Genomic DNA, 25,719 nt, shown 5'->3' with positions numbered 1-25,719 from the left:
ATACACATTTCAGAAAAAAAAAGATAAACTGTCAGTAAGCATATAAAAAGGAGTTACACATCATTTGTTATGCAAATTAAAATCATGAGCTATAATAAAACAACTGGAACTCTCATTATTGTACACAAATGCACAAAAAATGGCACCTACAGTCACTTGGGAAAACTTTCGGCAGTTTCTCATAAAATTAAACATAAACCTACCTTATGACCCAGCAATTCTACTCATTATTTAATAAGAGAAATGAAAACAAGTCCATGAAGAAGGTTCATAATAACTTTATTTGTAATCACCCCAAACTGTAAATAACTCAAATGTCCATAAACCAGAGAAAGGATAAATTGTGGGATGTTCATGAAAAGGAACACTACTGAGTAGGAAAAAAACCCTCCAAATTATGGATATATGCAACAGTATGTATGAACCTCACAGACATTGTGAACAACAAAGTCAGATGCAAAAGTCAACAATTCCATTTATATGAAATTCAAGAACAGGTGAAACTGATCTATGACAATAGACAACAGAAAAAAATGGTTACCAAGGGCAGAAGGGGAGAGAAATAAATTTCCCGGACACTTTCTGAGATGATAGAAAAGTTCTCTATCTGGACTTGGATTAGGATCACACAGATGTATACAATGTCAAAAGAAACAGAACGTAATCCTAAAATCTATGCACTTCACTGTCTACAGATTTTACTTGAATACAGACCATTTTACCTTTAAAATTAGTATTAAAAATCTGACATCAGGGCTTCTCTCGTGGTGCAGTGGTTAAGAATCCGCCTGCCAAGGCTGGGGACACGGGTTCAATCCCTGGTCCAGGAAGATCCCACATGCCGCAGAGCAACTAAGCCCATATGCCACAACTACTGAGCTTGTGCTCTAGAGCCCGCGAGCCACAATTACTGAACCCGCATGCCTAGAGCCCGTGCTCCGCAACAAGAGAAGCCACTGCAATGAGAATCCTGTGCACCGCAATGAAGAGTAGCCCCCGCTCGCTGCAACTGGAGAAAGCCTGCGTGCAGCAATGAAGACCCAACACAGCCACACACACACACACAAAAATCTGACATCAGATTTTTTATCAGATCTGCCACTTCCAAAAACAGCTGTTCACACAGACATGTGAACTCACCTCAATTTACAATAGCTTTGTTCTTTGAGTCACTTTTCAAAATAAAACTTGAATTGTTTTCGAATTCACTAAAATTTCTAGTGAAATGCTGCTCATAAAATTTTACTTTCTTGCCCTAAATTTCTTATTAAGAACATGACTCAGGGACTTCCCTGGTGGCACAGTGGTTAAGAATCTGCCTGCCAACGCAGGGACACGGGTTTCAGCCCTGGTCCAGGAAGATCCCACATGCTGCAGAGCACCTAAGCCCATGAGCCACAACTACTGAGCCTGCACTCTAGAGCCTGCATGCCACAACTACTGCGTGCCTAGAGCCTGTGCTCCGCAACAAAGAGAAGCCACCGCAATTAGAAGTCCGCACACCACAACGAAGAGTAGCCCTTGCTTGCCGCAAATAGAGAAAGCCTGTGCGCAGCAACGAAGACCCAACACAGCCAAAGATAAATTTATATATAAAAAAGGAACATGATTCATTATGTTGTACAATAAAAGCTAAAGACCGAAGTACCCTAAAGATAGTCCAAACCCTCAACTCCTTTTAAAATAAAAACAGATGCCGAGATAAATTGACTTGTCCAGGATGTTGTTTCATTTCAGAAATAAAAATACATATATTATATACATTGTCACCCTTTGCAAATACTAACACGCAAAGGCAACAGCTTACCTTTTTAATAAACGTAGAAGAAATAATTACGTGTCAATAGCAGAAGCATTAGAAACAATGACTGAACATCATTAGGAGGTTAGAATATTTTAGAAATAAATGTTATATATATTTTATATATATATTTTAAATGTTATATTTTAAAGCACATTTTTTTTATTTTTAAAAACTTTAATTTTTAAATTTTTTGGCCATGCCATGCAACATGTGGGATCTTAGTTCCCCGATCAGGGATTGAACCCTGAATTGGAGGCATGGAGTCTTAACCACTGGACTGCCAAGGAAGTCCCAGAAAGCACATCTTTTCTATTCAACTGAGGCATTTCCAAATTTACACTGGCTGGTTTTTCATGAATGATACATTTTCTAGTTGAAGTGTGTTGGTCTTTACAGTTGGTGCATTTGAATCAGACAGCTTTTCAGGAACTGTACCGATAAGCTATAAAACTTGGGTAACAAAAGAACTTCTGGATTTTTGAAAACTGCAGTTAGTGAAAGGCATAATGGAATTTCTATACTCTAATGGAGGGTAAATGTAGTAAAATTTAGGTCAAAAAACCCCCAAAAAACTTGGCAGTGCTGGTTGTGATGAGCAGAGAGAGGCTTAAAATGCATTTAAATAATGGAAAAAGACTTTTACTTACATAGGAAAATTTTTATTTGATAAATATAATTTCATAAACTTTAAAAAATTACTGAGAACTGTACAATAGGTATACTACATTTACTGACAATGCAGATAATTTAGATATTAGACAGCCACAGTGTCTGAGGTCCAAAATTTTAAACTGAGTGTTGTGACAGTATTTCCTACTAATTATTCATAAAAATCTAAATCACCATTATTACAAACATATCATTAGTTATGATCTATTTTTTGCAGGAATATCATTCAGGTTATCTCACATAAACAGCACTTTAATAATGTTCTATTTTTATGAAAATAGATGACTCCTCAGCATAGAAATAAAAATGTCTCTAAAGGGGGACCAAAATTAATAAAACAAGTTTTACATAACTCTTTGGTGTGTTAGTTTTATTAATGCCTGCTTGTATCATACTCCAAATTGATCTTTACAGGAAAAACACAAACATGGATGATCTTCCCTTTCTCCCCAGTCCCCATAACTTTTCAGAGCAGCGTATGTTAAAGTTTTGGTATTAATTATAAATTTTTTAGTGGCCGTGACTCCTGCCTATCAGCTAGGAGTCTGAAGCTTACCACAGAAGCCCAATTTCACAATCTTAACGCAGTAGAAACGACCCTGGTCTGAGTAAGGTATTCCCTAACTGGATGATTTGCCTCTGTTTAACCTCCTACTCAGGACAGTGCCAGAGTTTGGATCAGGTCTGGGAAGCCTTTGGACCTCAGGGAGATTAAGGCCCAAGGAGGAGGCTAGTTAAGAGAAATTCAAACTAAATTCTCCCCTTTTTTCTTCTCAACCCCCCAGAAAGGCTGGGTAGCTATAGTTTTCCTGGCCCACACTCTACTCCTTCTGGGGTGAGCCTAATGCTTGCTAAAGCTGAGGCAGGGTGCTGAGTCACCTAAAGCAGCTGATAGGCAATTTTGGAAACTGACATGGTGCTTGCTGCTATCTTCAGGGCTACAGGCTTCAGGCTAGGCAAAAGCAAGCAAGTGAGGCAAATAGATTTGAGACCACTAACTAGCAGTAACACATGTAGCATCGTACCCTGGTTTTGGCAGATAAGAGTAAGTTAATTATCAACATCATACTTTCCAAAGAATTTTAAAGAAATATGCAAGGGAGAAAATTTCTGATTACTCATTATGCAGTAATAGTTTTACAATATGAATATTTAGCACTAGAAAACTACTGCAAGTTTGTAGACAACAGTTACTTTCTTAAATAAACAAAAGAAAACCCCTTTCTTACAAGATAATCTTCCTTTAAATGGAGTAGGTTTTGAACAACAGACTAGGAGAAGCATGTCAGCGGATGCTATTAACTTTTTTCAGATATAAAATTCCTACATAACTTCAAATACTGAATGCAGAAAATTGCATCAATCACACCTTGAGCACCATATAGGCTAGCTGACCTCATGCCTTGCTGTACTTGGTCAGAGACTGCTTGATGGCTTTGCAGTCCTTCCCTAGTGTTAGTAGTCAGTTAAACTGATGGCAAATAAACACTGTAAGGTAGATGTAATGCAGGGCTACTGAACGTCATTTTGTTATATGAACATTTTATAAGACATTCTAAGAAAAAGCAAATTCTGTATTTTTCTCCACTAATACTCTACTGAATATTTTCTGCAATATTTCCTCTTCTGGAACATGAGCTGGTAAGGGTACACACTGTACATTTTATTATCCCTTTACTGTATTTGCAGGATAACAGTATCTTCCTAAACTCAATCTAAGTTAAAGAAGGGCTATTTATGAAAATTAATACTTAGGCTGAAATTCATAACCTAATATCCTTGCATTATTGAAAGAGACAAATGTTATATTAGCAAGAAAACAGTTTACCAGTGAACAAAGGTAGTGTTAATTCTACCATTCTTTCCCTACCAGCCCAATTCCAGAAGTCTTATATTCATGAAATGGGAAAGGGGTGGAGGGTTGTGCAATAAACCTACAGAAAGGAATTATCATATTCTCCAGGGAAAATTTTGGCAACACCTTACTTAACCATTTCCATACAATTTTGAATGTATATGTACACAATAATATGCTTAGGGATGGGTAACAGTTCTTTAATAATCATTTCCAAGTTTTAAAACATTACTTTTTATCAAAACAAATGACAACACTGGATCTACATAATAAACTCAGGATGAAAATCAAGTACTGAACTGCAGTGAGTTAACGGCAGTAATACACACCTGATTAATCATTTTTAGCATTTAAATTTACTGCAGCCATTACCCCATATAATTTAGCATTTTAGACTTTGCTTCATTTACATTCTATAGCCACACCTTATAATGGGACACTGGGCAGATTTCACTTCACTGTAGTAGTCTGCTGTTAAGTTAGATAACGTACACTAACCTAAAAATAACAGGATTCTCATCTGAAATTCTTTATTCTAAAAGCTAGCTTACTGAAAGGCAAGAGCAATTCTGAGCTAGTTACAGAAAGAGGCTCTTCTCATTTTATTGATTTAATTATCCTAATATTTTATTTGTATAATTAAAAGTATTTGCAATATTTAAATAGTTTTCAAACTGGTTTTTTATTGATTATAGTTGAATTTACAACAGTGTTGTAAAATACTATACACAGAGCCTTCAGATAGACAAAAAAAGCAAATTTAAATATATTAACCAGATTAAAGCATGCAAAAGATCCAATGATAAACACATTAAATAATAATATGATAATGGTGTCTAATTTACCCACTACAGGTTCTTTACATTGTCACAAAAATAGTAAACATCAATTTGAAATTTGGTGAATGGACTTGATTCCTGATTTATAGGTAAGAGATGATATACCCTTTGCATGTATATGGTTAACTTAACTGGTTGTGTTACAGTACATTTAGAGAAGTTTTGGTACTGGTATATATTTACTACCCATACTGCAGTAAATAATGGTTGGAAATGCATTCTCCTAATTTGCTCTGTGAACTTAGAAAGCACTAATGAATGAACAAACATGGGTCACTGAGGGACCAAATTCCTTACTATTCACATTAACTTTTCCCATGAAAAGTTTCAAATATAACTCTAATAAAAAAATAGAGTTTTCAAGGCAAACTTTTCAGCATAATTTATAGAGGCAGATTTAAACAGAAGACTCAATAACCAAGCCATACAAAAAAATACAATTAACTAGGAATTAGCTCCCTTTTCTACCTTGATGTTAAAATATTTATTGGCCTTAGCAAAAGGCTGAAATGCCATTGGGAGTCCCGTAAGCACACGGGGACAACCCAGATAAAGAGATGAAAAATGTCTCTTTATTCATAAATTTTAACATGTTCAGATTTAAATTAAGAGGGCGGCTGACAGGGGTGCATGGTAATGCTTTTTGTTTGTTTGCCATTATAACTCTGAGTGGGCATGAACTACTCCAGAGATTTCAGAAAGTAATTCCGCAGAGGTAGTGTGGCCATTACCAGGATGATCACACTGAATTTTAGGAAAGGAGTTGAAATGGCTCCCACAAAGTACTACTGCCCCTTTAACAAGTAGACGAGTCCATTGTGGAGAGAGTCAAGATGCTCCTGTCGTTGGTATAGAAAGGATCCGATGCACTCCATGATCTAAAGTAACAATAAGAGAAAAGTTTGGCTCACCAGGACCTATGTTTCAATTGAGAAAAAATTTTACTCTAAAACTTAGGACCAAAATGCGATTTGAGTATTAAAATAAGCACTGATTGATTCATTTTTAAATGCTAAAGATAAGTTATTCTTACTAGCATTGAAGGACCAAACATTCTATTTATATTATACAAAAACTTGGGAAAAATAATGCTCTAGTCATCATATAAAAATATTAGCCAAAATTCATTAGCATTAAAACAATTTCTATAGGTAGTAAAGCATGAGACACTCTTAAAATCTTAATTCAATAAGAAACAAGTTTGTTATTAAGAGGTATGCACATTTGGTTTTACTGAAAAGCAACTAGGCTGTATTTTGACATCACGAAAGCAAACAAACAAAAATCCCACTTACCAAAAGCTTTGGAATGAAACAGTAGTATGTTCATATTATATTATTGTTTCTTTTCAGGTATAAATTCTATTCTGAAGGTTTTAGCATTAATTAGCTTGAACAAAGTAAATGTTTTGACTCAATAGGTATCAAAGCACCTAGAAGTCACTAGGGTTTTCACTTATCTAAGAACAAATGATCCTCTACTGGTCTGGAAAAAGTTAACTACTGTCTGTCTGAATGATAAGGCCATAAGCAATTCATTATATAATACTTTATTTGCAGCTGTACCAATTTCAGCTAAAATAACTTAAGACTAAAAATAGCCTGCCATGCTTAAAATGGCCTAACCTATTTCAAGGACAGTATTAAGATTACCAAGTTAAAGGTGGCTTTTCTTAGAAGACTAAAAGCACTTAATAAATACATTTTATGTAACTTTTTCCAGGGTTTCCACTTTCCTTAAATAAAGAAGTTAGAGAAAGAGATTAGCACTTAAAATGGCCCAAATTCACTTTTATAAAAAATCTGCTGTTTCCTAGAGACTAAAGTTTGTATGTAGTTCAATTTTAAACCGATTAAGTGAGCACAGTCACAATGAAGATTGGAACCTAGAAACTTTACAAAGTTGGCAAAGAGGAAGACAGACAAGCAACAACCATACCAGTGGTTTACAGGTTCTCTAATTTTACTAGTTTCCAGAAAACTTAAACAGTATCTACCTTCGTTTAAGAAGGGCTTGCTCACTACGGTCTCTCTAGCACCTAGAACTGTGCTATAGTAGGTACTCAGTATTTGTAAAATAAATGAATGGAGTAAGACTATGAATATTTCTTAGAGTAAGTATTTATGCAAGAAAAAGTATGCTCAGACACACATGACAAAACATAACTATAAACAATACTCCCAAACTGCCAATATTTTAGTTTTTCCTCTTTTCCAACCATTGCTTACACAGAAGAATCTTATTAGGTAAGGTTTCCTTCATTTTTGATCTTTTCAAAGCACACATGTGCATTCATATTGTTAAATATCATATTTGACAGAACATTAAACACCTGAACTACATATTATTTATTAACTCCTTTCTACTTAAAAGACAGTTTTGATTAGGATAAAGTAACTGTTGGTAAATTACATACAGAAAAGTATTTATTGCTGAAGTACAGCCCTTTAGAGTACAACATGGCATATCCTTTATATAGCACCATGATGCTATCTTTGAAACAGAGCTTGCAATATGGCATATTCCTTTGACAACATCAATTAGTAAAATGTAAGTAGAATTTTTGTGCCTGGATGGTAAAACTTTATTAGTAAAGAAATCTGTCATATGAAAGCACTAATTGTATTTCTCAAGTGATGACCATTACCTCTTATGTTTAATTAATGTTAATGGAACAAATATCCAAAGGATTCTACACCTTGTAAATAGAGGTATCAGTCTTGCCCTACCTTTTAAATTAGACATGAGAGAGAAATGTAGAATAGACGCTATTCCAAAAGCAAAACAGAATGCCAAATATATTTCACTAAAACAATTACAAGTAAAAAACAAAAACAAATGACTTTTCAAAGTTTAAATATAAAGTTAATGGATCCATGGCAATATTCATATAGCCCTTAGAAAAGCACCAAGTGGTTTTGAATATTGGTATAATTTTATCCACTAAAAAAAAAAATAGAACAAATCTCAAAAGACTTTTTAGATTATTCATTTGAAGAAAACAGGGAGATAATGACAGTAGTAACCAACAGCATAACCTGAGATGCTGGACAAAATTGGAAAGGTATTTATAGTCTGTCAAATAAGATATTCATTACTGTTAAACATTTTATTAGGCAAAAAAAAACTCTTAAAAAAGAAAAAAGTGAGATGCAATTTTAAGGGGAAAGAAGTACAGATGAGAAGAGACACCTTCAACAGAACATGCAGAAATAAATCCCATAATTCCTTGGGCAGGTTCAAAAGGGATAATGCAGCATAAAAATGGCTATGTAAAGAATAATGGGGTGCATCACCTAAATAGTTGATATCCAGAAAATGGGAATATATATAAAGCAGAAAAACATTCTGGGATCATTTAAAATTAATTCTAGTCTTTTTTTTAGTAGTTAGTGAAGATGTATATTGTCATTAAAAAGATGCTCTAAAAATTCTATACAAGTTCTACAAGTAGTCTCTTAGTCTAATTCCCACCTTAGTTCTGTGCAGTAAAGCTGTCTTATATTATACATTAGGTCTTTCTGGAACTTCCTTTGGGACACTTGTTGGCCTGGGTACATGACAGAACTACTTTCTTATAATGCATTTCATAATACAATTGTGTAAGTCATAACATACAAGTCCCAATAAATTTAGGTGCTCATAGTAATTCTTACATGTGGAATAAAATGCCTACAAAATAATATCACAGCATTATGGAAATATTTTTGATCACATTATAATCAACAAATGGGGACTGAAACCACAGACATTATGTTATTAACGTAAGAATGCTCTTTATAAATGCAACTGTACCATAAAGAAATGGCCACAACTAAAGGCAAAGTGGGAACTAACAAGTTCACCAGTAAAAGTTACCTGAATTCTATGATACAAGAATGATGTCATACTCATCATTTTTAAAACATAAAGCCAACCAAATATTAAACATTCTTTTATCAACAGATAAGAGTAGTGCCTCCTCCGCCCTTTATTCCCTGCTCCTGGGGTCTTTTCAACCTTTTCCCAGGCGTGGCACATGTAGAAAGTGATACTATTCATGTGGCACGCTGTGGACAATGGAAATCACCATCCATCCTTGCCCATCCGTAACCCTTCATGAACACGAGTACACTGCTGCTCTGACTTTGAGACTTTGATATCATTCACCTAAAGAATACCAAAGTGTGAAAAAAATTATGTCTATTCTTTAATATTCCCTAAATAATAACATGTCTCTTGGGGAAATGTATAAAGAATTGAATCAATTTCACTTTTAAATAATTTAAGTGGTATATACCAAAAAATGGTATTTTTGTTATGATCCAAAAGAGCAAATCTAATTCAAGAAACACATTTGGGAGGAGACAAAAACACTAAAATTCTTCTAAACCATAATTTAAAGAGCCCATTCTAACTTATAAACTTTTAATTAGACCATAAATACTGAGTAAAAACTTAAAAATCACAACTTATTTTAAAACCTCATTACACACATAAAAAGGTGTATGAGAGCAGAATTTCAGCCTTTTATGTTTATAAATACTTCAAAGTCTCAAATGAGTGACTAGACGATATACATGAAGAATAAGAAAGGCAAAATCTTTTGACTTTACTATTACGTGTAGATTATTTTGTAAATACAAAAAGCAAACATACAAGCAAAACAAATACAAGAAATAAAACAACAGTTTAGGTATAATCAAAAAAAGAAAGTTATAAAAACAAAACGAGTACCAGATACACACTCCTATTCACCACATTTGAGAAAGACTGTAAAGCAAGATTTTTTGTTCATTAGATGAAAAGTCTCTTCAAAGGTGCTTTCTGTTCCTTTGTTAGTGAAAGAACCCCCTACACCCTAAAGCCACAAAGTGAAATACCATCAAAGAGTGCTAATAAACAGCATACTTCCTGCTTCAGTTGGTAAAACCAGGGGCTGATTTATTAGGGATCTAGAGATGCAGGTTCATCCTGTTCCAGTTTATAGGATACTCATCTGCAGCAAAGGCTACTTAGAGAAATTTCACACCTGCTGACATGGGACGGACGACATCTTCCTATTACTCGTTCCAGCATTCTTCCAACAGATGCGCACGCTGTTTCTCCTTCTGAGAAACAGCACATGGAGTCCAAGCACTTGATACTTGAATTTGTTTCAGTAAGCTGAAGGAGTTGAAGGAGAAAAATATTAGTTATTTATAGATCTGTACTTCCAAAAAGCATTAAAAAAACTGCAACAAGCACTTTAAAACCAAAAGTAATATATACATGTTTTCTATAATATGGAAATGTATGGAAGGCTTTAATTAAGAGTAATCATACAAAAATATTTAAAAGGCACTGTGTCCTAAATTAGAGGCTGAGTAAAATCATTATATAAAACAAGTACCTGGATACTATATAAATCTGCAAAGATTTTGTATTTTAATATCTTAATATATTATGATTAAAATGATTTATTTACATCAACCACTCAGAGACTTAATGAATTCTCATTCTTTGAGCTTTTGTTTAGGTGAAATGCTCCTGCAACTTCAATTAAAAATATCTAGTAATTGAGAAAAGTAGAGTTTAAATTATTTTGAAGACTGGGAAATAACCAGGCAGGACCAAATCCCAATCTTCAACAATAACAACAGTAGCAAACACCTTACGTCGTGCCAGGTTCTAAACACCATATAGATATATATATGCATATCATGAATAATTCTTGAAAAAAGCATCATCTGCCTTAGTTGCTAAGCAACTATTAAGTGCTAACCATGCCCATAATAAGTTCATCTTGCTTTTTAAAAATTAACTGATGATACATTATTAAAATAAAGAAGTAACTAAGTAGTACTATTTAGATTTAAAACTGAATTAATTTCTGTAAGCTTGCAAGGTTCATATTGATTGAGGGATAAAAAAACCTGGCAAGAAAAACTTAAAGCCACAGTACTAATAATTTTAATCCTGTTAAAATAAGGGGGAAAAAATGGTATGACCACATAGCCCAGTGACTCCCAACCCTGGTTTTGACACAGTCAAGGGTACATCTAAATTTCTCAAGGGTTATCATTTTAAACAAACTTATTTTTCACTCATTTTCCTTTACATATATAACATATTGCATAACAAATCTTTCAAAAGTGTAGAGGAAGGAAAACAACAAAAATAGATTCATTGGAGTGCTGCAATTCACAAAGGTTGGGAATCACCAAGTGTCAAGTGTAGGCATGGCAACAGGGGACACTTGTGGACACACTCACAATGGACAGAGGACACAAACATGATGAAACGTAAATAACCTGGCATTCTGAACCTAAGCAACTGGTGAGGTCCTGCAAAATCCCTGCTCAGAATAATCCTGCCAAATACCAAGCAGTGCGAGACAACTTGGTTCCTGTTAGGCAATGAACTGATTGCATCAATGTCCTAGGATCTGCTAAGCACTGAGAAATAGCCAAATTTTACTTATTCTTTCATTATAATACCCTTGGGTTTAGGACTGTTTACGATACTATTTCTTAAACTGTGTATTATGAGATATTTACAGACATTGCACGAAGAAAAGTTCTGTGGCCAATTAAATTTGAGAAACACTAGTTCAAGGAATGTCTAAACAGACTGTGAGTAAAGGACTGTAAGTCAGGTTGTGCGGTCAGTCTCCAGGGAGAGAGCTAGACATGGCGCAATTCTCAAATTTGTTTTTTTTTTTCAGTAAACTCCCCTTCCTCCCCTCCCCACATGGAACATTAATCAACACCAGGAGGAACATTAATATTCAGTGGAAGATTTTAGGAAATGCTGGTTTAGGTAACAGGGTTTCACCAGTTTCCCAGTTTCCTCCTTGGGTCACTGGGCTCCAGCTTCCTCCATCTCAAAGCCATTCTCTGTAGGAAGCAGGACTTTAGAGCTCCCACATGCTCAAGGATAAAGTACTACACCTCAAAGAGACCTGTAGGGCCCTTTATAACCTGATCTCAGGCTGCCTTTGCTGCTCTACTTCTAAATGCTCCTGTACAGTCTCCACACAGCCAACCAGGCAGTGCTCCCTGCCTGTGGGTATGTGTCAGGGCCTGTCACCAATTGGGGGCAGAATGCTGACCCCTAACACCAAGTTCAGTTTAAATACCATCATCTCTATGAAACCTCCTCCACCTCTCCAACTATCAGTACTATCTCTTTCTCTCTAGATTCTATTCCAATTCTTGTTTGTATCATTTAAACGACAGAAGCACTTAAATTCAACTTATACTTCATTGAGCAAGGCACTGTGCTGGTTCCTAAAGGGGACAGCACCCCTGCCTTCAATCTGTTGAGTAAAGGATAAAGAAAAGGGTGGGAGATAAGCCAGGAACAAGTAATAATGGCAGTTAAATTAATGGAATGCTTACTATGTATGTGCCAGTTAGTATGTAAGATGCTTCTCACAGATTATCTCATTTATAACCACCTTTTCGGACAGGCACCAGACTCATACACATTTTACAGATGAGGAAACAGAGAAGTTAAAAATATGTTCGTGCTCACCCAGCTGGGGCTTAAGTCTTGGTTTGATTCCAGGGCCCAAACCTCTTTACCATGCTGTTATACTGCCTTCTTATAATTATGGTATGAAGCAGAGTACAATATTGAAAAAGAGGAAGGAAAGCTCAAACCCAGCTGTTGTTGTTGGTATTAGTGGGAGAGCATGAGAGATTTGATGAAAAAGATGGTATACTGAAGACTGGATGGGATTTCAATAGCTGGAGATGGGAGAGAAACAGCATTCCAGGCTAAGCAGAGAGAATGAGTAACTGTGTGGGCAGAAAAGTATGATGTGCATTTAGTGCATGTTTAGCCTAAGTGTAGAGAGAGTAGTTGTTACTCCTACCCCCTTGCAAAAAGACCAGTGTGACTCAAACTGTGATCTATGGATCACTGTTGGTCTGAAAACACTGTTACTAGCTCATGAGAGACAAGTGCATCTGGTCCGTGAGAGTAAGAGATTAGACAATTTTATGGCAATTTGACAGAATACTTTTGTAACTGTTGAATCTAATTTAAAAATTGGGGCTTATTTTATATATCTTTCAAATTTCATTTCCTAGTAATTCATTTTATTGTATTTTACAAAAGTATTGGTCCGTGATGAACTGGAAATGAACAACAACAAAACAAACAAGAAAACAAACTGGCCATTCACAACATTTATCTGGGGAGCACTGAACTAGACCAGAAACTTGAAAGAGCAAGGGGTTTGGTTCTTCTTAGCTTAACAACATGTGCTTTACTACTGCTGGTGCTCAACCGACAGGGATTCACTAAAGATACCATCCATAAGGTCAGCAGCATTTGAGTGTCCACGTACATGCAGAACACTGCTTAGGTTTGGATCTGCTTTGCATTCATCACCTTTTACTTTAAAACCTAAGGACAAGTATTAAACTACGGGCAACTCAACACAGAGTAAACATCTTAATATGTCAAAAGTATTATAAAGAAATGACTTTTTCAGATCACCTTCTGAACTAAGCAAAATATATCTCCTTTTTATTCCCTAAGGAGAAAAAAAAAAAAAAAACACCTGCTTTGAAAATGCTGGTTAACTGTGTTTCTGTAAAGCTATCTATAGAAAACACTATACTGTTCTCTAGCAAACCTCCAATTCCATCACTTTTCCATATATACATCTTTGATCTCATATCATAGCTTCCAGTATAACCGGGGGTGGAGCATTTAGATCTCATTTCATTCAAAGTAAGGAGAGGGAGTCATTACCTTTTTAAAAAAGAGACTATTAATAAAATACTAGAAAAGAAAACAAGCAAAGTAACAGGAGTGAGACCCTACCTGGTGGCACTAAACAGTAACTTTTAACTTAACAGAAATTTTGATTTATTGGTAAGACCCACTCTCCACATTTACTTCCCAGAAACAACCACATAACTTAGAGCTAAAAGGGCTGCCAAGCAAAACAACTATGGAGATCCAACATGGGTATGTATGGCTAATAAAAATTTTCATCTTTATAGAACTTCCCTTTTGAAATAAATTCTGGCTCACTGCTCTTATTTCCATTATTTTCACATCAATGATGGTAAACATTTAGAAGTTCCTCCTGTTACTTCTACAAAAATCTTCCTTAAATTTTCTAAGTGTTAGAAAACTGTCATATATTTCTAAGTTTTTTAGTCACGCCTATGACATTTTACCCTATCAAATCAAACAAAGTTCTTTAAGTTTAGATAAAAATTATTTAACTATTGACCATATTTGTTCTTTTGCCCTTAAAATTGTTTTATATACTTCATAATCAAAGAACACCTTGCTTAGTCTTAAAGGAGATATTTGGAAAGAAGCCTTAAACTATAATTATGGAGGGAAAAAAAGGCTTCTGTTTAAGGAAATGACTTTCTTTTAAATGTGAGATCGAAAGTCATCAAATATTACCCATTTCCATATTTGGCTAAGAATAATAAAACCCCTAAAACAAGTTAATAGCTTCAAGTTCTTATTCAGAATTGGAAGAGGTACCTATTTAATGATGGTATTTAAATAATTGCTTCTCTTACTCAAGGCCTCTTTCTCCAAAACATGCTGTAAGCTCACATTTACTCCCCTGGACTCCCTTCCCTTCCTTTCTCACCAAGTAAAATAAACAATTTTGAAAGCCAATTGTAAGTATAAATAAAATACCTCTATGCTGACTTTTAGGGATCTCCAGAATGAAGGAGATTTCCATATGTGTTGCCTAAATTTAAGTGTGAAAATAAGCATACAATATGAATTCTATTTATTAGGTAAGCTTATTTTAATAAACTTGGCTTATTCCTTGTTTCAAAAAGACTGAGGCCCCTTTATTTTAATGTGATTACAAAATAACAATATCTGACTAGGAATTTGTAGTTTAGGTGAACAAGAGTATGAGTTATCTGTGAAAAATGATAAAATCTCCGATTTTAGTTTAATGGAGAGGGTAAATCAGAATAGCAACAATTAACTAATCACACAGCTGATGTTAAGAAATCAGTTTTCTAAGTATCAATCATTCACAGCATATCATTACCGTTTGGTAGAAATAATATCAATACTAATATTTTTCTTCATTTTGACCTCCAGATGAAAAAGCTGTTCAACAAGTCAGCACAGATTTGAAAATAACATTAGTTTTGTAAACTGTCACACTTATCAGATATGGATCTAGGTCCTGCCTTATTATTATTAGTCTTTTAAATGTTCGATTGTATTTGTTTACAAAATTTTGCTCATTCAGAAAAGTGTAGCTTTTAGTGGCCAATAACTAAATACAGGCCATTAAGGTTTTCTGTTCCTTTTGTAGTTCATTGCTTTGTTAAGTGAAGCAATAGCTGTATGTATATTTGTCACACAAGAAGAGGAAGGTGACTTGTAGTTGGTTGAAACTGCTTAAAATGTTTTTTGGCAGATTTCAGGTCTGGGGCTTAAGCGTCCTGGTTCACAATGAGAAAGGTCAGTAGCCGTAGCATCCTGTTGATATCTCTATGGTAGCTAGGTGCAAGCTGGAAAGAGGGCATCCAGAGTAGGGCCAGGAAACCAGAGACAAAAATGTGACAGAACAATGAAGGCCTAAGAGGCAGGGTGATGTAGAGGGAGATGACTTAGGAGAGTCTAGCCCATGGCAACATTTAGGGCTCAGCAAAATTCTGCCAGATTTGGCAAGGCTGACCAAATTTTGATTAGAGAACAACTGCCATTTCAAGACAGAAAATATAGGAGAGAGATATTATTTAATACTTACTTTTTTAAAAGTGATTTTTATCTCAAAATATATGCCAAAGAGAAATATATGAGACAAGAAATACTCAAGATATATTTCATTCAACTAATTAAAATTCAGTGATAAGCAGGAAAAAACCTGCAGATCAGGGTAAGCACCTCCAGCAATTTTACTAAAATCATATCCATGGTTTGAGGGCTTTTCTACTTTCTTGTTTATAGGAAGAGAGACCATACGTCACAGGATGATAAAAGAATTCACTTATCATTCCTTTGCAAAAGTAACCATAACAACGCCCCTATTATTTAATAGGGGTATTCTAAGAACCCAATTCTCAACTGTTCTATACATTTTAATGGACATATTAAAGTAAAGCAGCACCATATCCATGTCTTTTGAAATATCCACTTGAGCTTGAATCTTTGGGGAACTTACATCGCAGAGGACATAATTTCACAGTATTAGCACAGTCAGTTCCCAAATGGATTATGTGCTCTGGAAATTAACCAGGACATCTTATAAATCCCAGCCAGCTTCCCCTCTTTAATCAATGAATTCTTCAGCTGAGTTTTCCTTGTAGCCAATGAGGGCATGTTCTAAAAACTAAAAATCTTTCTATATTTATCAAAGCAAAATATAAGATAAATATATTATGAAGGTAATCATATGAAATATCCCAAAACAAAATAAAAATTCAGAATTGTTTTGAATTTCTTTTCAACTAGTAATAATAATGACTGGGAGTTGATTAATCTTCAACATTTTCCATTTTGGGCAATTCACTAAAGGAATCTAATTTTAAAAATATGTCTTACAGAATAATTCACATTTTTTCAAATTATTGTACCTGTTCCACTGTCTGATTTATAATCTTCAAGTAGCTTTGTTTTACAGTTCCACCATCGATGAGGGTTACCTCAGATGAGACAACAGCACCTTCGTGACCAGTAATTAGAATGTACAAAGCGGCAAATAGCCCAAGTAAAAACGTAATTACTAGTGGCAAGAACTTTTATCTTCCATGGTTACTACCAATTAAAATATCTTGCATATCCCAATTAGGTCTAGAAGTGGTTGTTAGGGTTTAATTCTCAAGAGGGAGTGAATCAAGTCCTCATTAATTCATGCTTTTTTATTACAAAGATGTAACTATGAAAGTTTATGAAAAGTTAGGACTGAGAGTTTGGTGAATACCAGTCAACAGAAAATTATTCAGTACCAAGTCTAAGCACTCACTCATTTGACCATTCAACTCAAGAGGTAGACTTAGATAAGTAATTCAGTGTCTAACTACATTAACATGTATAAAATGACACATAACTACAAGTGGGAAAAGTGATTTGGGAAATAACAGAAATAGCATGACATATTTTCGAAAGAAGTGAAAAGGAATAAATTCTTGAGTATAAGACAACAGGTTAGAATTTGAAGTAAAGTAAGATTTAACACTATAACTCCAAAGGAAGATTAATGAAATATTCAGGTACGGACATATAAAAAATGTAAAGATCATAAAAAAGGAAAACAGGTGAACAAAAACAATATATGAGAAACGGTGAAGGAATTAGTAAAGTAAAAACTGAAATGTCAGGCCAGTTCTCCCATAGCATGCCCCAAGCTTGAGAACTTAGCGGATATGTCCCCAGGAAGGTCCAGCGCAGTACTACCTAGTGCACGTAAGAACTGTCCTGCTGGCTGCAAGCCTCAGCTAGCAGGTGCCTACTGTCCTCCCCTCTGTGCTTGCTTTCAGCAAATTCATATGCTGAGCTGACTGAACCCTTATCTTCTTCCATCTGGAAGGACAGAAAAGCAACAAGTCTCATATTACAGAACAATACTCTCACTGTATATAAGTTTAGAATCAAAATAGCAAGTTGGGGTCCACAATCTGTGAGGCACAAATGAAATTTCACACAACACCACATTCATTTACTGTCACAAAAGAGAGCAAATAGTAGCTTCTTAAGGAGCATACAACAGAGCATACAAAAAAAAGCCATGATTTTCTGGTGCACAAAGTTAAATTAAAACCAGGTTTCCATCAATAAAATTAAATTTCTTCTATTAAACAAATTCCTTGCCACCAAGAGTTAGGATTCTTATTGCAAAGGTATGTCCCATTTCGCATCTCTGATGCTCCCTCTCAGAAGACTTCTCTACTTTAACTGGACTTCAGCAGAGTGGAAGGGTCAATCATATGGACTTTCAAGTGTTAGACATATGAGTAAGGGGGAGCTTGACTTGATGTAGTAAACAAAATTAATTTAATCCTTAGTTTGAAATATATTTTTTAAGTGAGTGTTAACTTACTTATATAACTTTCTACTCTTTTGCTTTTCCTTTTTTTTTTGGCTGTGTCTTGTGGCTTGTGGGATCTTAGTTCCCTGACCAGGGATTAAACCCAGGCCCTCAGCAGTGAAAGCGTGAAGTCCTAACCACTGGCCCACCAGGGAATTCCCTCTATATTTTAAGTATTAGAAACCTTCTAAGGAGTATGTGCCCATAGCCAAGCTAATTTTAACCTTCCTTAAATTATAAAAAAATGTCCTCAAAAACAATTTTTTTCCCTCATTTCTATGTGTTTTCTCAGTCTTAGGACTAATCAATAATTATTTCTATAAAAAATGCTATAGTAAATTTCTTACATACATAAAAAATAAAGTAGTAGAATTCCTTGGTTTCAAGAGTACAGTAAGTTTATATAAAGGTAGGTTATTATTATAGTTTTGCCTATAACATAAAGGAGTGTAAAATACTCAAAATGAGTTTTCTTTTATTCAAAAGAAAATTATTAATAGTTTTGTGTTAATGGTCCTTAAGAAGTACTAACCTGATTAAAGATTTGAAAGCTCTTAAAGATATTCGATATATGCACAATCTTCCTCTCTGTCACAACAGTAAACAATTAAGCTACCATGGATCACACCCAGGAATACCGTTCAACATAGTTCAAAAACAAGATGTATTCAAAATCCACAGCATGCATCAACAGACAGATGTTTGTGGACACTTGTTCTTCATGAAGCTATGAGCAAATGCCCATCCAGTGATCATTCACCACTCATGTAAGCAATTGTTATTTCTGCCTGGCCTTTGGTTGAGCACAGTATTTCTTTCTTTTTGTTTTTCTCTGATGCTGATAGTAAGCATATAGACCACAGTATGTAAAATAGTCATTTGATAAGTGAAGAACCTAGAGGCTCAGAAAGGTGAACTAATTTCATTAGGATATAGAGGGTGCAGGGCCAAGGGCATGCTGTGCTAGCATTCAGCCCCACCATCTCCCCAACAGGGCTCTTCTCCCTTTGTTACACCACCTGATTGGACAGTGCTTGCAGGAAACACTACCTGACTCATGTACCCTGCTCTCATTGTGTTCCTTCACAGATGAATGTTAAGCTTACTACTTTATTACACTATTAAAGAGAGTGGGATCTCTTTAATTTATGATCTCCGTGTATCATTCTTTTTTAGTCTATCATTGCTCAAAAAATGTTGCTTGATTTGAGCCACCATGATATGAGAAAATATGATTTAATAAAAACAAAAGTGCTTGCTGGAGTGTTCTTTTAAATAATGAGCTCTCCTATTGCCTTGGAGTTAAATAATTAGATGTTTGAAAATGTGGTAAATACACACTGTTTTCAGAAGGTACATATAGATAAAATGTGATGCACATATTTGGCTCAACCAAAGGTGAAGGCAAATCTTCCAAGTTTGTTTTGATTTTAGTTCTTGTTTTAAACATGAAATTTAGTTGACTACCACTTAAACACCCATTTGTATATTCATCTACAATTATTATACCTTTGTAATTCAAAGTAGAGTATTTCAAAAATCCTGATGCTAATAGGAATAATAAAATCGAAAGGTTTGGTAAAATTTTGGAACAGCTCAAAATTATGAACTCATAGGATTACATAAGAAGTTCTTTAAGCAGTGCTCTGTCAAAGTCATTTGTTTGATCAAGTGAACATAGATGGATTAGAAATCTTGAGAATAAAAAAGAATTTTAAAAAAATATATGACTAAAAACCCAGGGTGAGAAGTTGAAGGGTGCCAAAACAAAACAATCAGTTATATTACTTTTCCTTTTCAAACTAGACTGGAGTTAAAATTAATATATAGCTTTGGTATCTTAATATGAAAAGTTCTAGGATTTAAACTTTCATTCTCTTCCACCAAGACATCTTCGGATTACTAATTATTTTTTGTGGAAACTGACAGAATGGATCTGTCTGTGGAGATAAAGGTATATATATGAGATACAAAATGTATTGGTAAAATCTTACCTATTGTTTAAGCAAAAAAAAAAAAAAAAAAGGAAAAAAAAATTAGGACACACTTTTGCATTATTTTAAAATAATTTGTAGTCAATAAACCTACTTGAAATCTAGAGTGATTTTTTTTCAGGGCTGAATTATTTATACCAATAAAATAATTAAAAAGTAAAAAAAAAGTATTTGTTCAATTTATAGATGCACTAAACAGCAGCAAGGATATGAAATGTTTTAGCAGCCATTACAGTGTACAAAGACAAATATACACATGTATTTGCAACACAGATTAAGGCAAGATAAAAAATGGGCAATTCTCACTTCCAAGTAACTGAAACTTAAAACTTTAAATTTTATCATGAATTTCTGTAGCTTAAATTACTCAACATGCAGGAGCATTCTTACGTACCCGTATGACAAGCAGAAGCATTAGAATTGTGCTAGAAAAGGTAGTTAAGGTATAAAATATATAAGGTACAGATCTCTGTCCTGTTATGCTGAATTTTTGTCTCAAAGAAATGGATATATTTTTTAGGTTTTAACATACATATCGATAAAGGTCAAATTAGAGACAGAGCTGTGCTAACAAAAATGCCCCACTCTTAATTCATGCCTCTGCCCATCTTTTGAATATTTTTAAATTGACCTTTAGCATGCAGAAGAGTTAATGAGGTTCTACTCCTCCTACTCTACCTAAGTTTGCTCAGCTGATTCCTTGCCCTCGACAATGGCTGCAGTGCGATGAATTCGTCACTGAAAGCGACTGTGTTGGAGTACATCTATAAGTGGACAGAAAAGGGATGGGACATACAACAAGTCAGTGAGCTGTATTTATCACCTAAGAGACAGACACAGGACAAGCTTTGTAAAGACATTTGTCCCTACAAGAGTAGGATATATCATACATGGTACACATACATAACTGACATTTGTAGGGCCATTGGCTTTGCTATCAAAAGAATTTATTCTTAATATCACATTGTTATTCTGCAGAAAAACAAAGCTCAAAATAAATGCTGACAACACTTCTTTTGATATGATTTTTCTTGCTACTTTTGGTAAGCAATGAAGTAAGTACCTGACAACTTTCTAACAACTTTCTCAACATTTGAAATCAGAGGTGAAAGTACAAGGCTGAAATAATAAAGATTACTGACTATAGCGAAAGAATAATGTCACGCACGGGATATGAATGACCATATACTGTCTCAACAAAAACAAAAAAAATCCCCCGTAGGCTAGAAAATCCCTGAGTGGAAGTAGAGATTTCCTCTTTAGATTATTTTTATTTCCATGTTTATTTTTTATTGATGTATAGTTGATTTACAATGTTGGGCCAATCTCTGCTGTACAGCAAAGTGACTCAATTTTAAAAATATATATTACACTCTTTTTCTCTTTAGATTAGATCACAGTTGAACATCCAGTCAAATCATTTAAAAAGAATTTAGTAGGGTAGAAAGGGAGATTATACTGGCTTTCATACATGGAAAAATGATTGATTTTTAAAATCAACTCCATTTTTAATCAATTTAACCTATGGTAAAAGAACTAAAATATATATAAAGTACTTCTAACTTTTTCTTGTCTAAGGGTCCGCCTTAAGGTATCAAATATTTCCTGTGTAATCCTTTAAAAAGAGGTCTATAAAAATGGTAATAAGGACTAATATTATCACCTTTTATTACCATTAAGAAATCTCTATGAAAAGACATAATGCTCTTCCTAAAGAAAATTTCTAAGGATAAATGTAAATAAATCATTATTTATTTTTATAAAGAAGTAACTTTTTAAGTGATGTCATTAATATATTTTGGTGAAATATAACTTTATATAGCCAAGAGGGCAAGACAGATATGTTCTCCATAAAGGTCTAGAAAAAGTATAATAGACAATGTATTAAAAGTAGTATTCTATTATCATGAATATCTCTGAAGATTAGAAAAAAGATATGCAAACCTTTCTGATATATATTTAAGTAATATATTGCACGGTGGAAAAGTCTGCCCATACTGATATAAATATATGCATAGGCAGACACAGTAATCAGATTATGCAAATTTTTTCAGCCCCAGCTGAAGATCAGTATCAGAGCAACATCCTCATCGTTCTTATAATTATGTTCTTACTGAGGACTTACTACATACAGACCCAGGGTTAGGCACTTTATATTAATGATCTCTAACCATCAAGTAAGGTAGTTATTATTCTGATTCTACAGAGGAAGAAACTGAGGCTTAGGGAAGTGACTTGATTAAGGACATGCATTTTATAAGTGGTTAAAACAGTATCTGAATTAAGTTTGTCAGGCTTCAGAGGCCTATGCTGCTTCGGTGTTGTTAAAATGTGTATTTGCTAGGACTGAGTGACCAAAGCAAATAAGTGCTAAAGAAATGTTAATATGATCAACTGAAATTAAAACCAATACACTGTTTAAGAAACCTAACTCAAATCACTAAATACTTAAGAAGCACTTATTCTATTTGTAGCATGAACACACAACTAGATTTCCAAAATTTGCTTGGCATATAGCAAACATGCAAAAAACAAAAACAAAAACCAAAACCCCCACAAAAACCTCAACCTAGGCAGAACTAAATGATTAATAAACTCTGTGTTTACAAGGGCATAAAAGTTGATTAGAATGTACTCTTGACATATGTTCAATGTCATGATGCGGTTAATAGGGCAAACCAATATTTCTAGCTTATGTACAAGTCAAATACACAAAAAAGTCAAATATACTAAATAGCTATCATTTCTTGAGGATATACTCTGTGTCTGAACATTATTTCATTTAATCCTTATTACAAATGTAATGAAATAGACATTTCTGTCATAATTTTACCCATGAAGAAACGGAGACTTAAAGTTACAGAGCTACTCAGTGGTAGAATGTGGGTTTTGAACCCACAACTATCAGGCCCTAAAGACCATATTCTTTTTTTTTTTTTTGTGGTACGCGGGCCTGTCACTGTTGTGGCCTTTCCCGTTGCGGAGCACAGGCTCCGGACACGCAGGCTCAGCGGCCATGGCTCACGGGCCCAGCCGCTCCACAGCACGCAGGATCCTCCCGGACCGGGGCATGAACCCGTGGTCCCCTGCATCGGCAGGCAGACTCTCAACCACTGCGCCACCAGGGAAGCCCTAAAGACCATATTCTTAAACACTAGGTAACATACTGTTAATATCTGCTGTAGTTTAATATTATTAGTGTTTAGTAAGAAAATATATTTTATAAAAATCCATTCTGTAGAAGTTTAGGTTAAAGAACTTATTTCATACTTTTGTTGAAAACAATATGACCTGAAGAAGTACTACTGAAATTCTAATGGTTCTAAAGAAATGGATATATATCCCAATTATACATATTTGATAGAAGGCTGTGATAATACTATTTAAGACATATTTATACTATTATTTGGACATAACTTGAAAGTTTTATACTTAAAATCTAGTTCTATTAATAACACAATGTAATTTTTAAAAATTATAATTTTTCAGGAGTCATAAAATTAATAGCAACAATAACTTTAAAAATATCACATTTAACAATATTTATATTGCAAAATACTTGATACAGGAATAGATAATTTCCTATTTTCTAATATAAGCAAATTATAATGACAGCTATTCATCAAGACTCCTAATTAAAAAAGTATTGTATATAAAAAGTGGTTACCTGTGCCTTTTCAATATTTGTAGGATGAAACTGTCGGTCAAATACTTTCTTCACAATATCAAGAAATAGGCATGTAACAACCATGAGAATTATGGCAAACCAAGCAGAACCACTTGACAGGAGCTGAATAAATACAAAGTACATATTCTGGGAGCTCAAAAATGGCCTGCAAAGAAAGAAAGTGGGCTTATAATAAATGAAGAAACCGACAAGACAGATTCTTAAATCACGACATTAAGTAAACCCACTATACATGAAGGTTACAATTTTAAGAATACTCCAGGAAAATGTTCAAAATGTGGAATCAGTGTAATTTAATTAATCAACTAATAAAACATGGTAGATTTTAATTGTTAAAAATAAAATCCAATTTAATTCATCTGAATGACAACCATAGTTTTTATAATTAGGAAAGTGGCAAGTAATTGACTTATCCTATCTTACTGTTAGGATAATTCAAAAGAATTATGTAGTGAATAATACAGACCTAAGAGACCAAAAAAGCAAGAAAAAGTATGTAATAAAATATTTTCTACTAAGCAACTACAAACTTGATTACCTAAATTTTAGGTTGAAAAGCTCTACTTAGAGGATCTTCTCTACACATGGATTTTAAAATAAATGTACTCACAAATATTAGTTCTACATAGTAGTAGGTATTGTTAAGATACTCTTTTTGGGTTTGTGTATATATCACTTCAAAAGAATGAGGAGAAATACAGGAAGAAATGCAGAAATAAAGAGGATTAAAAACAAACAAACGATATTCATTAGAGTATCTGTTTATAATCCTAAATGAAAGTTAATGTTTAGCCAATACAAGTTTTTTCCCTGCCTTTTGTAATATTTTGCCTGATACAGGGATCACAGGCACAGTAGGCAATGTAATATACATTCTCCAACTGAGAGATTTCAGCTGTCCATCACTTACCAAAGAATCTTAGGAAAAGCATTCATTTTTAATCTATCAGAATAGCTGAATATCTGATTTTACCAGTGAATATGCAGCACACTACTTTTGAGAGAGAAGTTAACTCATTCATGAAAATTTAATGATTCTATGTGACTTTTTAAATTATACACATTAATAATAATTTAGAGGTAATATGATTAGTGTAAAGAACATTAATTTTCAAGTAAATCCTAGCTTTGCTACTTTTAACTGTTGTGATTTTGGAGCTCAGTTTCCAAATAGAAAAAAATGGGGTAACAAGATTATTGTGATGAATCAATTTAATATCTTAGGTAAAACACTAGAATATAGTAGGTATTCAGTAACTGTTAGTTTCTTTTTTCTTCCATATCAGTAAGATCAACTGAAAAAACTAAATTTCTTATCAGGATAGGGTCTCAAAACTATTCTGAGTAGAATTTGTTCATAATAAAGTCTATCATAATAACTATTTATTAGAGTTGAATCAATATAACTAAAATAAAATATAGTCACTCACCAGAGAATCCCTCCATAAAACAAAGAAAATACAAAATAGAATAAAATAGATCCCCAGGTAACAAGATGATTGATCCAGGTCCAAAAATGAGTTTCCAAAGCCATCTAAAAAATAAATTAAAAAACCCTTAATGTAAATCAATAAATCTTTAACTTCTCAGCTAAAACTCAAGAATAAAATGTATTAATTATAAGTGACTAAGGTTGCTATGGCAAAGTCCTTCAGAAGATAAATATTAATGAAAAGATCCTAGTATGAAATTCAACAATTTCAAGTTTATAGTATTTTTCTTCTGTGAGGAAGCAGTATTAAAATTTCATGAGTACTTTATTCAGAACTCAATGGCCTAAACCAGCTTGTGTTGTCTTGCATTACATAGAGAGAAGCATGAGTATTGAGGGGTTAACCTTTATCTGACCATAAAAATCAGCTGAGGC

General features: G+C 34.0%; 1 protein-coding gene across 3 annotated transcripts in view; it reads right to left on the bottom strand.

Annotated features, from left to right (window-relative positions):
• Positions 1-5,039: 5,039 nt before the first annotated feature.
• ATP11B (ATPase phospholipid transporting 11B (putative)) overlaps positions 5,040-25,719 on the bottom strand; it is a 118,984-nt gene continuing 98,304 nt past the window's right edge. For 2 of the 3 annotated variants that reach the window (XM_060099187.1, XM_060099189.1), the window contains 4 exons: positions 25,283-25,386; positions 23,832-23,997; positions 10,179-10,312; positions 5,040-6,045 (listed from right to left, as the gene is read on the bottom strand). In XM_060099187.1, the coding sequence (XP_059955170.1) occupies positions 5,964-6,045; positions 10,179-10,312; positions 23,832-23,997; positions 25,283-25,386 (486 nt within the window). In that variant the 3' untranslated portion in view covers positions 5,040-5,963. Of the gene's footprint in view, positions 6,046-10,178; positions 10,313-20,842; positions 20,929-23,831; positions 23,998-25,282; positions 25,387-25,719 lie in introns of all 3 variants that reach the window. The other variant, XM_060099188.1, reaches the window with a different exon arrangement.

This window comes from Mesoplodon densirostris, chromosome 5 (assembly GCF_025265405.1).
Source record: "Mesoplodon densirostris isolate mMesDen1 chromosome 5, mMesDen1 primary haplotype, whole genome shotgun sequence".
Classification (NCBI taxonomy): Eukaryota; Metazoa; Chordata; class Mammalia; order Artiodactyla; family Ziphiidae; genus Mesoplodon; species Mesoplodon densirostris.
Note: the sequence above shows the minus strand (reverse complement) of the source record. Positions and strands in the feature narration are given on the sequence as shown.